Raw genomic sequence first — 14,265 nt, forward strand, 5'->3', positions numbered from 1 at the left:
TCAAACGCTCTCCATCCTTTAATAACTTTGGGATAAGACAGTCATGCTCTTAGAACCTCCCAGTGCTGGTCTCGTGGCAAGAACTGCACTATTCCAGAAGAAGCTGGTGCCTTCTGAGGCTCAATCCCCATATGCCCATGCTGAGGACAGGCAGCATCACTCTGTTAGCGGCATCAGGAACAGGCTCTCTGCTCAGCCCTGATGGCCAGGTGCCAAGTGCTCCAATGCAGTGGTTGCAGCAATGTTCACTGTGAGAGCTGCCACACCTTTCATATCAACTCTGCATCGAGTATCCACATAGCTTACAGCTGTCCTGCTACCAAAGCATCACAGTTATTTCAGAGTTTACTCTGAGCGAATTCCAGCGCAGTAGTCAGGGCTCCCTGCAGGCCCTTGGCATTTCCGCTGCCCTTAGCAACGATAGGAGAACCTCCTGCCTTGCCTTCCATCTGTGTACAGACAGCCACGGCCCAGTCAGCAGCAGAGAACACGGGGAGACAATTCTGGGGAAGAGACACACACTTTGGTCTGTGGAGCACTCTGCAGTCTGGAAGAAGGAACACCTTTCTCCTCTCATCCAGCCTGGACCCTCGCTACCTGGGGGAGACGTGACTGAAAGGAGGCTGAGTTTACGTGTTAGCGCTACGTCCTGCTGCTGGGCAAACACGTCCTGGAGGATCCAGGGATATCTGTGCCCAGCAAAAGCTGAAAGATTATCTGGTCCCAGCACAATCATCTCTGGTCATTCCTCAACATAACTAATCAGTGCCACTGGGTAGAGAGCCAGGAAAAAAAAAATAAATAAATCAGCTGGGACCTATTGAGCAGCGTACCCAGTCTTTCTCTGCAGGCAGGCTCCTGTGATTCTGCCAGGGTTCTGCTTACCTTGGACACCTGACAGGCACAGAGCACCTCCCCAGAATCCTGAGGGCTGAGCAGCAGGACTGATGTGCCAGGTGACTTGTCACAAAGCTGGTTCACTACCTTCATTAGGATCTAGGAGAGGAAGGAAAAGGCAGGGTCAGGCTACAGCAAAGGAGAATGCTGTGCAGCTACCTTTGCAGTCAGCATCTGAAGTACTGCTGGGCAAACAAGCAATGTGCTTTACTCACAGACAGGGAATCAGCTGGGACAGTATCAATAATGACAGGATGGTTGCAGTGTTTTGCTAGCAGCCTTTGCGCCTTCTCTTCAGCCTGGAGGAAGAAACACACAGCACTTAAGGGGTTACAGGTGGCACAGGGTGACTGGGAGGAGTATATAAGAATGCAACACATGTATATAGGGAGTGGAAGTGCTGCTCTGTACGACAGAGGGGAGATTTATGTTAGCAGAGGTCTGGAGACCTGTACAACCCTTCTGCCTCAAAAGCAAGCAGAGATTTCAAAAGGGACAGTGACAAGTTCAGTTCTCAGACTCTCTCCTTGGCCTTTGCACTGCCACATGTATCAAGGCAAGTTCCTTTGAGAAGATACTGCTACTGTAAGTAAATGAGAACATTAAGTCTGCATTATGAATTTCATAAGGATTTTTAATATAATCATGTAAGTTAGTAGCAAGTACAGTGGAAAAATCACAGCAATATCCATATGAATAGGAGAAAGGCTCTTCTGCCACTCTACTGCATGATCTTGTAAAGACCATTTTCAGGGCAACGTCATCTTCTCCATGCATTAACAAGTAGGCAATGCCTATCTACTTGCTGGTATTTGCAAGAAGTCCTATCCTCACAGATAGGACAGACATCAGGATTTTGCATATACCAGAAATGCAGTCAAGTCACTGCATTTTATGAATAACAGCCTTGTCAGTGAAATCAACTCAAGACAGGGCTTACACAGCACCGTGTGATTGCACCCACATTTGATGAGGCTCCAGACACTGAATTGCAGTGAACTGTGACAAATACATGAAGTTCAGTGGTGGACATCACAGTGCTATTAGCAAGCTACAGTGAGTGTGCTGCTGTCACAGTACCTGCTGCATCTCCAGTTTCTTGATGGCTGTGTTGGCGGTTCGCTGCAGCGATTTGAGGATGCTCTGTAGTTCTTTCCTCTGCCACTGTGGCATTGTAGTGCTGGCCACCACCTGGAAGACAGTCTGCTTTGTAAAGAACTGTAACTAGAAATAAACTGCTTGTTCTCCGGAAGCTCAGACTGGAGCCTGTCCTCTTTCCAGACTTTCCTATACACATACCTGATCATGCCAGTCACTCACTGCAACAGTTTTTTCAGCTGGGCATCTAAAACCTGGGAAAAAGCCTGGAAACCCTTTTTTACTGCTTAACTCTCCTCTGATATTCCCTCTGGGAGTAGAGGCACCAAGACACGAGATGAAATCTTTATGAACAAAGAGGCACCAGCAAGTTGCAGCTTCTTTCTATTGACCATAGTGAATCTCCTAGGGAAGTCATGTTGTCTCAAGAGCCAGCCAGTGCTGGGATCTTTCTGTATGGAATGTAATCCTTACTTTGGTTAACTGTCCCACTTCTTTGGAGAGCTTCTGCATCTCAAGAACAGAGGTGCTCCTCCTCTGCTTCATCCGTATTGAGACAGAGTCCACTTCCATAGCCAAGCACTGACCTACTTCTCGGGCCTGGAGAGAGGAAAAGAAAATGTTTTAGATGCAGTAAGACAAAGAACAATCGGGGATGGAAAAAAGAGGGAGGTGGCACTGAAGTGCTGTTAAGTATCAAGGGGGAAGACATCTACAGTCAAGCTTTAACTTAAACTTCAACTTAACTAAGCTTAAGTCCCCAAGAGACTCTGGAATAGAGAGCTCCCCTCTAGATCTGCAGCCACTGCTAGATGGTCACACTTGTGGGACAACACTGTCATGTAACTATCATGTAACACTGTCCTGTAACTATGTTTCTTCAGCAAAAAGTCCTCCTCAGGATTTCAATGACAAAAAAAAAACTGGGAGGCCCTTTTACTTTTTAGTGCATTAACAAATGCATTATTGAAATTAATAACTGAAGAAACTGAGTAACATTAAGACTAAAGAAACCTTACACCTGACATTTCCTGAAGATGAGTTCAGCTGGTCTTGGCCCATTTCTTATTGCTTTCACCAACAAAAGCTAATGCAAGCTTTTTTCACTCCGACAGGTCTTTGTGCCCACAATGGTCCTGGGAGACCAGGACTGCAGGGAGCATACAGGAAAAGCTGTGGAGAGAGAGAACTGCTCTGCCTATCTGGATACACATCCTGTATTCCAGGTTACTCCCCCACACCTGCAGCCTTCCTTGTCTAATTAACACTTAGCTCCTTTCAGGGTCTCTTCAGGTTAACACTTCCAGCAAAGTATGAATATGTGCCCTGCAGCTTTTCCTTTCTCTGCATTAAGAAAAAACACAGTAAAAACACAGCAGTGCAAGGGACAGCCAGGCAAAAAGCAATAGATTTGCAGGGGTGGCCTTTGCATCTAGTCCTCCCAGTTCCACTGGCAGTGAGTCACTCTGATGTAGCCTGTAAGGAAATGGTCAAGGCACAGGGACCCTGACACTTCTGCATATAGAACACAGGAACAATAATAGGTTGCTTACTTTTTATACAGACCCTATCAGATCAGAACTACAGTTTGGCAAGAAAGAGACTAAAGAGAGAAGAAAAAAGTCCGTAAGAATGAGAGCAGAACCCTATAGTTACAAAAAACAAATGTCCAGCTGTGATAGGAGGTAAAGCCAAAGCACAAAGGATTACACCTTTAAATACCTCCCCAGTGATTGAAATTTCTAGTCCAGAAGTCTCCTGGCACTCTGCATTGAATGTCTATCTTGGAAAAGGGGGTCTGAGGGAAGGAACGAAGGTCAAAGAGACTGAAATCTAGGGCAGCTGGGGAGTGGATATGCACAGTGAGGGAAAGCAGCAGAACTGTGTTCAGGGGTAAAACAGAAAGTGAGATTAGACGTAGCAGCGAGGCTCCAGCCCAAGCAGAGGGAATTTAATTGCCCAAACAGGAGCCTACAAAGCTGGATTTAGCTGAAACCTGTTTCTCCTTTCTTACCTGTTTGGCTTGTCTCCCTGTCACTGCGATGACACGACTAATCCCTTTAACAAGCTGACGTTCACTGACAATGGCCAGATCCTCCATTGCTCCTGTCTGTAGAAGGTGTCTGCAGAGTTGACAGAGAACAGAGAAGAAACAAGCTGCTCTCTGGGAACAGAAATCATCAGGAAGACTGCTTTCATTTTAGCCACATCTCCAGGAGGACAGTCTCTACTCAGTCCCAACAGCTTCAAACCTTTTTCATGCCTAAACTCCTGGTCGAGCAAGAGACAGCAGAGCTGAGGCTACTGCAGAAGAATCTTTGTGCTACTTTCCCAGCAGGCTACTGACAAATATATATATTTATTTATGAGTAGGCTGGATGGGGATCTTTTCCTTCTATTCAGCTACTGCTGAACCTCGTGGAAAGCCATTTTTCATCTCCAGCTTTTCCACTCCCTTGATAGATCATCACATACAAGCCACTGGACTGCAGTCATACTGCTGCTGTGCAGACACAGGGAACTGATCACCTTCCCTCTCTTCCTTGGCTATACAAAAATGGATATGAATACTACAGTGTCTCAATGACTCTGTTACCACAAGCAATTATTTCAGATAGCTTAATTAGAAGTGATCATCTCCACTCCCACGCAGTTTCTTGTCCTGCTTCTCCCACGTGACTAGAAACTTGCTCATTTCCAGCTTTATCTACTCAAATGCCAATTTGTTTTCATTTTTTCCATGTCAGCATCATACTAAGATTGATTAACTCTTCTTCTACTCTAGTGCTAGAACAGGGCTAAAATAATTAAAATAATCAGGCTGGACAATAGTTCTTACAACTGTCCCAGAAATTTCTGCAGGGTCTGGAGACCTCCTGCAAGCCCCAAACCAAACCCAGTGTGACAGGACACAAATCCTGCTTCACACTCTGCTGCAGCCTTGCAGCTTTCAAGTGGATTTCAGACTATGAAACACGGAAAAATGCTCTGTGTTTCATTACTGTTTTCTCACCCTGGCATTCTGAAAGCTCCACAACAAGCCTACTCTGTCCCTCTTTCAGGTAAAGAAACTCAGTTGCACAGGAACGGAGTGTGGAACTTGGAAACATCTCTCTCTACCTAAGCCACCAGTGCTCCTATATGAGGTCTTGTATAGAAGATCCTCACAGAAATCCTCATATAGGCCTGGACCTGGCATCAGGGTGGGAAACAACTTGAGAATTACAAAGACACAGTCTGCCCACAAACACACCTTTTTGGATTATTAGTAAAAAGACACTTACGTCCCACAGCAGAGCTCCACAGAGGTTTGCATTGCAGCCTGAGAGTTGCTGGTTAGCACAGTCTCCACGGGAATTCCCAAGGACACTATCCTCACTGGATCTGGATACCCCTGACAAAGGAGAGAAGGATCAGCAGTTACCATACAGCCTTCAGGGACACTTACAGACTAACCATATGGCTTCAGAACCCTGCCTTACTTTATTCTTATTCAAGAGTGGTTTCAAAGTTGGTAACCATAAGTAGCCTGTATGGGGATAAATACAACTGGATGATGCCAACAGCTGTTAAGTCTGAAGAAGTAAGTAGAAAGCCCATGCATCACCAGTCTCCACACATTATAATGTAGTGCTCCACACATAATGTAGCTCACCTCCATCCCATTTACACCCCTGAGTTTTAGGAATCAGTTCCCTATGGAAACCACCTGCTTCAATATCTTTTATGACCCTGATGATTTCAGCTAAAAGAGAAGGCTCAGAAAGAGGCGTCCTGCCCTCCTGTCATACCTCGTCTAGAGCACGGAGTCCCTGAACTCTTCTTGCCAGTGCAAGTGGGACCTCAGCCATATACACAGCCTCATTTCGCTTGATCACATCCTGGACCACCTGCTCCACTCGCTGCAGCTGCTCCACAGTCACAGGGCCCTGAGGAAGTAAGTCTGCCTTCAGGAGAAGCCTCCTGAGAACAAAGGAGCTTGGACACGTCACTTTCCCATGTCTCATCTTCTCTACTTGTAAAAGGGAATAGTGATCATCAAGTGACTTACAGTGAGAGGAGAAACAATCCCTGAAGAGAAGGCTAGTACTGCAGTACTGGCACTGCTGAGAACCAAAGAAACACAAGTCCAGTCACCTTGACATTAAAGTCGAAGCGCAGTTGTTCTGCTGTCACGTGGGAACCTCGCTGCTCTGTGCTGTCACCCAGAACGTGGCGAAGAGCGAAGTTTAGCAAGTGTGTAGCAGTGTGGTTTGTCATGCAGGCCAGCCGCTGGACCTGAAAGCACCAGATGATTTAGCATGGAGCGCTGGTTCTCCACACCTTGGGGGAGCAGATGATGGCACAAAGAGATAAGAAAAGGTTGTATTTGAGGGGATGGGAGACGATGGTGGAAAAAAAAAAAACAAAAAAACAAAAAAACAAGTAGCATGGCTGTCAAATGAATTTATGCTACCAGGCAGATATAACATCTTTTCCCACGGGATGACCTCTGTAAAACAGCAAAAGCTAGGCTGGATACTTCCAGACAGAGCTGCAGTTCATAGCGCACTACAAACAAAGTCATTTGCAAGTTTGCCCCTCCTGCTGCACATTGTAATAAAGAACAGTCAAGACAAGAGACAAGGCTCTGATATGAATAGCTTACTCAGGACTTCACAAGATTCTCAAAGCAAGGCTGGGAAAGGGTTAAGATTACCTCATCCACAAAGAGCTGCACTTGGTCTCCAGCACGCAGGGTTTCTACAGCAGTGACTTCATGGATCACGTAACCACCACAGAGACGAACTGACTCTACAGGGAAGAGTATGTCCTGAGCAAAGAGAAATAGAAAAGTGAGTTAGGTCACAGAGAACATCCAACAGCCTGTGCTAGATACCTGTTTGACCCTACTGGGAAACAACTCTTATTAGCTCCAAAGAGACAGGAATGGGATGGGAAAAGCAGGGACAAAATAACATAACCAGAGTGCCTCGTCCCTTCCCTGCATCCAGCCAATCACTGCACATGTTGAGACTGCCAGTCTGCAGTGTAGAGGCAGCCACACCAACTGTGCTAATGAATTTTCCTAACAGGGATATTTGCCCAAGAGAAAATGCCAAGGCACATGTTCCAGGCATCCAAGGTGTCACTTCTGCCTCATGAGGCTGGCAAGAGGAACTCAATCTCCCCTTCAGCTTAGGAAGATGCACTTATTGCATTCTGTAAGGCTGAAAAGGCAGCATCAGTGCCCAAAGGTGATTCTTAAAAGCTGGAATGCGGGAGGGAAGAAATACAGCATTCCACATAACTAGGGCCAAAGCCCTTCCTCTGGCAGGCTAAAAAAAAAACTTGCTTCAGAAGTAGAATCCTCCCTAATACTTTTCAGAGAAATAACAGATTTTCTAATATGACTTCAGTTGGGTACTGCAGTTGTCTAGGACTGGCCAGAGACGAGTTACTCTTCTCATGGACTCTCTGATTATTAATTGCATTCTCTTTGCATTGCTGCTGTAGCTGTTAAGAGTGCAACCACACTGAAGGAAATCCTAGGAATACTTCCAACACTTTCACAGCAAGAAGAAATTGTGAAGAACTGAGAGAGAGAGACAACCAGAGCAGCAGACCCACTTCTGTGAGATTACTGCTGTTTCTCCCCTCGCCCACCAACCCCAAGGCAAGGACAGGGAAACCGTTAAGAGTTAGCAGCTTGCAAATTAAGACAGTAAAATGGCCCATCACTTGGAGAACTCTGTCTGGCCTCATTATCTAGGAAACCTTGGGTTCCACCAGCAAAGTGTCTCACCTGCTGTCCTAAGCGAATCAGGTAACCTTGGTCAGAGTCTTGCCCACCCTGCTCTGCATAAAAGTTAGTCCTGTCCAAGATGACGCCACAGTGCTGCCCTGCCCCGACCTCCTTCTGAAGAGACTGATCTCTGTACAGCATCAGGATGGTGGCCTGGCACGGGCTGAACTCTGCCAAGGGGAAGAAGATGGCAGCAATCAATGCGAGCACCCTGTCAGATCACACCATGAAAGGAGGCACCATTTCTCTGGCCATTCCTACCAACACACAGTCTATAATGAAAGCTAGCACTTCCCTTTGACTTGATCAGAGAGGAACAGCTATTGGCCAAAAGGACAAGGGATCTGCTATCCAGAATCAAGTCATCCCAAACTTTACTTACCACTGTAGAGTAGGTAACTGCTCAGGGACACCCTAGGTTCATATGAGCTCAAAAAAGACATGGTGGACATGCCTGCATCGTGTTATATTGCATACTTGCATAACAGCCTTCTATAAGGAGAAAACTGGCTTGATGGACAAGGGAGATTATCTTCCCTGATTAAACAAGCTACTCTCTTGTAGCATCCATGAAATCAAACTCAGGAGATATGGACTGGGCAGGTGGACCATAAGGCAAGCGTATAACTGGCTGGACAGTTGGGCTCCAGAAAAAATTGCTCAATATTCTGAAGTCCAACTGATATTAGCAGAGCTACCTGGAGGCTGAAATTATAGCCAACACATTTTAACATCTTCATTAACGATTGTCTATGATAGGATGGGATGTATGCTTCTCCTGCTTGTGTCTGGCAACAATTGGTGAGACTGGCTGATACACTGAAGACCAAGGATGCTTTTCAGAGAGATCTTGGTAGGCCAAAGAAATGGACAGAGAACAACCTTGGGCTTTTCAAGGGCAAGCTGAACACAAGTCAGCAGGGTGCCCTTGCAGAAAGGAAGACTGCTACCTGCTGGGCTGTACGAACACACAGTTAGCAGGTCAAGGAAAATGATTATTCACTTCTGTATGTGGCATTTGTGAGACAACAGCTGGAGTGCAAGGAATTCTGACTGTACATAAGGAAAAAACCTTTCACACTAAGAGTGATAAAAAAAAAAAATAATGGAACAAAGACCAGAGAAGTAGTGGGATCTTCATCCTTAAAGATACTGAAAGCCTAATCAAAGAAGAACCCAAGCAACCTGTTCTGAGTGTGAAGCTGATCCTCCTTAGACCAAGAGACTGGACATTCAGAGATTCCCTCCAGTCTGAACTATTCCATGATTCAGTGACTGATGAAGCAATATAGTGCTAACTTAGTAAATTCAGCCAGTGTCTTCATTTTTCCTCCACTGTGCTCTCTCTGTAGTTCGTCTAGTTTGAGCTATGTACTTGCTGTACAGTTTGAACTACCTCACATTTTGCTTGACGTGGGATGTCATCAGTACACTGGATAACAGGCTGTACACAGCTATCTCTAATTGCTTGAGACAGCCACACCACCTCTTACTCTCTACGGTTCAGCTTTATGCTTTCCCTAGAGCATCGGCAGCCCGTTATCCCAAAGGATAAAAAGCCTGCACTGGCATCTAGTGGCCTGCCAAAGAAATAGCAAGAGCACAGCTTTAAGCACCTAGCAAAACACCTTGCATAATCTTCATTCTCCATAGCACTCAACCCAGAAGCCTGATTGCTGGGGTCGGACTCATCTCTGGCAGAAATCAACAGTCGCTGCCTCAGCATTGCATGGGAAGACCAACCCATTTCTCACAGCCTTACTACCAGCCCGGCAGCTACTTTGAGAAAAGTTACAAGGGCCAAGAAAAGATGCAGCAGAAAGGTGGACAGGTTTGAACTATGAAGTACGTGTTCTCCTGCATGTACCAGGTAGTAACAGCAGGGTCATGAAGGATTCCTGCTCCCTTAGGCAGAGTTTGCCCAACACATGGGATCTTGACACTTACCATACTGACCATGCTGCCCAAGCTTGTAGGAGTATTTTGGAGAGTCATCAGTAGCAGGTATGTCGTCTCTCTGTAGCTGAGCCAGAGAGTGCACATCGAGGTGCACAACGGTGCCTTCCAGCTGTCGTCCTTCCTGTGGGCCACGAGCCTTTCGCTGCAGCAGAGTAAAGGCAAAGTTAGATGCGAGGTAGCTGGGGAAATACAAACCAGTAACTGGAGCTTTAAGGCTAGAAGCAGCTTCTGCCATCTTCCTGGGAAAGACTAACTTAGGTACGTGCTGATGCAGGCTACTGCTAAACCAACCTGTCCCTTCCAGCCCTACAAGCACTCAATACAACTCTGTGCTAGCTTTTAGGCAAGCCATAAGCAACAGCTAACGTAACACTACCTGCACAGCTTGCTGTGTAGCTGTGAAACTTCAAGGCCATTAAAGCTCAGAACAGTGAGGCCTTGATCTGATTACTGTACAGGGCAGGCAGTACAAATCTTCCAGCACTACAGAGCTTGAGGGGGTTATATGAACTCTTCATAATTCACTTGCTGTTTGGGCTGTCCAAGCTGGCTCTGCTTTGGGGGTGTTGAACTGCACGACTACAAGAGGTTGCCCCTAATGTATGTAATTCCGTGACAACCTCCATTCCAGCCAATATTGTACAACACCTGAAAAGAATCACCAGCAAATACTTCCCAGTTAAACAACTACAGGAAAGAGCAGTGGGACTGAACTGCTGCTTCAGATTCACGTCCCCTCCAGGGAAAAGGGGCATAGCCCTGTGGTGCATCTAAGAAGTCTCAGTAGCGACGGGAATTTTGACTCTGGGCACACAGGAGAGGGTAGGCTCTGAGTTATCCTCATGAAGAGCGCATCTCTTACCTTAGCATCCTCTAGAACAAGCTCATTAAAAGCAGCTGAATCCAAACGGATTCCCTTTTCTTCAAGCATCAAGTCAATTAGATCCAGGGGGAAACCCAAATTCCCATAGAGAGACCAGGCTACTTCAGCTGAAGGGCAAAAATGAATGATATGAACTATGCATGAGCATGGGAGGTAAAGGCATCTCCAAAGTTGCTTGAGTGGGACCAATCTGACGTGTGCCTTTGCAACTAGGTTCATGTGGGCTGTGTGCAAATGCACTGATAATGAGAAAGGGCAGAGAAGCCACACAGTTTTCTATATGGGACTGAGTGCAAACAGAGCTGCATAGCCACATCTCTGCCAATATTCAGTGCAGCACATCTAAGCAGGCAGCTCCTATGGTTGCGCCCTGAGCACCTCCTTTCAGTTGTGTCTTGTAAGAATCCATTTAATCAATAAAGCAGCAAAGGGAGTTTCTAACTTTCCCAGTGCCTGGTTCGTTGTGGGAATGATGTACTAGGAAACAATTGCAGTCTAGAGAAGGGAGAAATATCTGCTTTTAAATTTAGCTTTGGAATGCCCAGGGCTGGAACGTCATCAAAAGCACACGGAGAAGGGTAGCTACAGTTTTGACCGCAATGCTCGCAGTGACCTGGACCAAACCATATTTAAGTGCAACTTGGCTGAGACAGGAGGCTTACCTGGGAAATTTTCAGAAGGTTTCATCTGCTGCACTGTCCGCTCAATGATACGCCTCCCACGCTCAAGGGAGGACAGAAAAGCAACTTCATTCTCATTGATGATATCCATAACCTGCCCAAAGAACAGAAGAAGGGTTACCCATAACATCACAGAAAGCTCTCCAGCTCAGCTCAGCCCTGCCACCTCTGGGCTCGCTGCTAGAGATAGCTCAAACAAATCAAGTGGATCTCTAATGGGTGCTCTGTCTGCTTGAACCAGCATCCATTATTTTGTGTCTCTGCTGCACTATTAAACAGTGCCAAAGTCATTTTGTCTCCTATCATCATCCCTGATAATACTTACCGTCCACCTGGGAAGAGATGGATGCTGAAACAAATGTTCCCTGTTACACTTTTGTTATCTATGACCCAATTAAAATTGCATGGCTGAAACAGACAGAGAAATTGCCTTTCACAGCTGCTGTCAGTAGAAGCAAGCAGGGACTAGCCTTAAATCCCCAAGCCACTTTGGACAAAGGGTACTCAGGCTAGAACAGACTGTACTTGCATTCAACAAAATAGCTGCCCTAGCTTTTCCAGAGTAACAGCTGCCTTTTATCAGAACAAGGAGTCCCTGCTAATGATCTAATAGAGCTCCCACAACAAAGTCCACTAAATATACTTCTCAAGCCCAGGCAGTACCCAATGCAGACATGGTCCCAACACATCCCATCCTATACATGAGAACCCTGCTACGGAGTAGGCTATGCAAACTCCTCCAGCTAAGATCTGTGAATGGGTTCTGCCTCTAAGAATAGTGCCTTACAAAGACCATGAGAGAGGGAGGTCTCTTTCCAGGGTTTCTGCATTGCTTACCTGGTCTGCACTCTTCCTCAGCTCTGGATAGGCATCTCCCTGTAGAGTAAGTATCAGTTAGAGATAACACCAACCTCAGACAGTATCACATGGGAGAATCACACCCATACTTACAGCTGCTGTCTCCTGGCTATCTCCCCATAACCCTACTCAGCTAACTCTTGCACAGCACCTCTGTGGCAAACACATCAGTTCACAATGGGCAGAAAGCACTGTCATTTAAGATGCTGTTAGTAATCACAGAGACCAATCTCAGAAAGCTTTAACCAGATATGACAGCTCGGAAACTGCTGCCCTGAGGAAACAAGTGAGTAGTTGCATATATTTATGCTTATTTGGGCTGACTGTATCATTAGTTACAATAGCACAGCTCCCCATCACAAGTGATCCACAGACAAGAGATGTTTACTGTTGCAGTGCACCAGATACACCCTCCTGGTACTCCATTCTGTCCAAGGTTGTCTCCTGACATTGCATAGGATACAAACACGGAGCTGAAGAGAATGTCTGACACTTGGCTTCTCTAAAGCAGTAGCTCTTACTTACCAGCACTTCCACTACAGTAGGCACGAGGGAGGCCAAGAGCCCATGTGGAGCATGAAGGACTTCAGAACAAAAGCGAACAGCCCTGCGCAGAATCCGACGCAACACCAGTCTGAAAGCAGGGCAGAATTCCCCAAGCAGCATGTGAGCATCTCTGCCCAGCACCCACAGTCCAGTGCACCCCCCCCCCCCACAACCCCTCTTTGGCCTGGCCTAACTGCCAAAGGTTGGTTGCTCCACATACTCTATACCCAATCCAAGGATGAGATGCAGGTCTGAACCTCTTTCAGGCTCTCACATGAATCTCTCCATATCTTTGGTCCACATTAGCACCTTTCCCCCGGCTCCAATTCCCTTCTGGACCTAATTTCCCTACTGGAAACTATGCAGTTTCCATACATCCTTACTCTGCTCCAGAGAGGCCTGGGTAGATGCCATCAGTGATGCACACACACAAGGTCCGCACATGATCTGCCACCACACGGTAGGCCATATCCACATGCCCAACATCAGCATTTCCAACCAGACCTTGGTATCTGGGCCCCCCACAGCCCTGAAAGAGAAAGTGAGGAGACCACAGATCAGCAGAAGGATGCAGAAGGAAAAGTTCCAATGCAACAGGCAGCCAGGTACACTTGACATCATGCTTCTCAACTACTCTGTGAATGTAAGACAAATTGATTAAATCCTTCCAGAACATTAGAGACCAAAAGTTTTGTACCTAAGACAGGTCAGCCAGTGTCCTAGCCCTAAGAAATCTAAGACACTTTGAATTAAAAATGGATCATCGATGCTGCTATACTAGTGGATTTCCAGTGTGGAATTGACCCTGAGTTTCCCTGTCTGGGGCCTGGCCAGACATACCTCCTGTCTCAAAATACTGTGAAGAAGGCAAGGCTGTAGTATGGCATGAGGCAAATAGCTTGCTCCAGAAGAGCTTTACTTAGCTGTGACTGTAAACAGGATCACCTTGTGAATGGCATCCAAGATGGGAGTGAAGAGATCTGTGTCGTAGTTGGATCGTTTGTTCTGCAGAACCGTCACCAGCCTTTCTAAGCCCATTCCTGTATCCACATGGTGCTGAGGCAAGGGAAGCAAGTTCCCCTCCACCTCTCTGTCAGCAAGTTAGGAAAAATAAAAGGCAGAAGAAAAGTACCAGTCAGTTCTGGGCAAAGAAGAGATGTACTTGAGATGAGAGGATGGCAGTGCAATAAGGGAGTGATGGGATAGAAGCAGCAGGTAATCCAACACAAGATAACTCAGGGACAAGACTAACAGCAGCCTGCCTTGACACTGACCAGTAGCCAGGCTCTGGTCATCAGATCATCAGGATATATTGCAATAGATGGAAAAAGGATTTTTCTAAACAGCAGTCTTCTCACCCTGCAAGTGTCTCTGTACTGCTGCAGACCTGATCTCTGGTGTAATAATTTAAAGGAGGAACGGATAAAAGCTAAGGAGAACCACGAGTCTCAGTGGACACATCCTCCCAGCTTCTCCTTTGCTCCTCTACTGCCACCTCCTGGAAAGCAGTGAGGTGCCTAAAAGTATACATGCATGATTCAGATGGCATGTAACAGAGA

At 46.4% G+C, this 14,265-nt stretch overlaps 1 protein-coding gene across 1 annotated transcript in view; it reads right to left on the reverse strand.

Moving 5' to 3' along the window:
* AARS2 (alanyl-tRNA synthetase 2, mitochondrial) overlaps positions 1 to 14,265 on the reverse strand; it is a 16,226-nt gene continuing 1,961 nt past the window's right edge. Inside the window, exons 5-22 of the mRNA XM_052691871.1 lie at positions 13,652 to 13,796; positions 13,090 to 13,235; positions 12,686 to 12,794; positions 12,140 to 12,178; positions 11,285 to 11,396; positions 10,602 to 10,729; positions 9,728 to 9,881; positions 7,781 to 7,950; positions 6,695 to 6,808; positions 6,133 to 6,273; positions 5,787 to 5,924; positions 5,280 to 5,389; positions 4,010 to 4,118; positions 2,470 to 2,595; positions 1,978 to 2,088; positions 1,113 to 1,196; positions 886 to 996; positions 1 to 503 (exon numbers count right to left, since the gene is read on the reverse strand). Coding sequence (XP_052547831.1) covers positions 339 to 503; positions 886 to 996; positions 1,113 to 1,196; positions 1,978 to 2,088; positions 2,470 to 2,595; positions 4,010 to 4,118; positions 5,280 to 5,389; positions 5,787 to 5,924; positions 6,133 to 6,273; positions 6,695 to 6,808; positions 7,781 to 7,950; positions 9,728 to 9,881; positions 10,602 to 10,729; positions 11,285 to 11,396; positions 12,140 to 12,178; positions 12,686 to 12,794; positions 13,090 to 13,235; positions 13,652 to 13,796 — 2,212 coding nt within the window. The 3' untranslated portion in view covers positions 1 to 338. The remainder of the gene's footprint in view (positions 504 to 885; positions 997 to 1,112; positions 1,197 to 1,977; positions 2,089 to 2,469; positions 2,596 to 4,009; positions 4,119 to 5,279; positions 5,390 to 5,786; positions 5,925 to 6,132; positions 6,274 to 6,694; positions 6,809 to 7,780; positions 7,951 to 9,727; positions 9,882 to 10,601; positions 10,730 to 11,284; positions 11,397 to 12,139; positions 12,179 to 12,685; positions 12,795 to 13,089; positions 13,236 to 13,651; positions 13,797 to 14,265) is intronic.

This window comes from Tympanuchus pallidicinctus, unplaced genomic scaffold, assembly GCF_026119805.1.
Source record: "Tympanuchus pallidicinctus isolate F22 unplaced genomic scaffold, pur_lepc_1.0 scaffold1, whole genome shotgun sequence".
Classification (NCBI taxonomy): domain Eukaryota; kingdom Metazoa; phylum Chordata; class Aves; order Galliformes; family Phasianidae; genus Tympanuchus; species Tympanuchus pallidicinctus.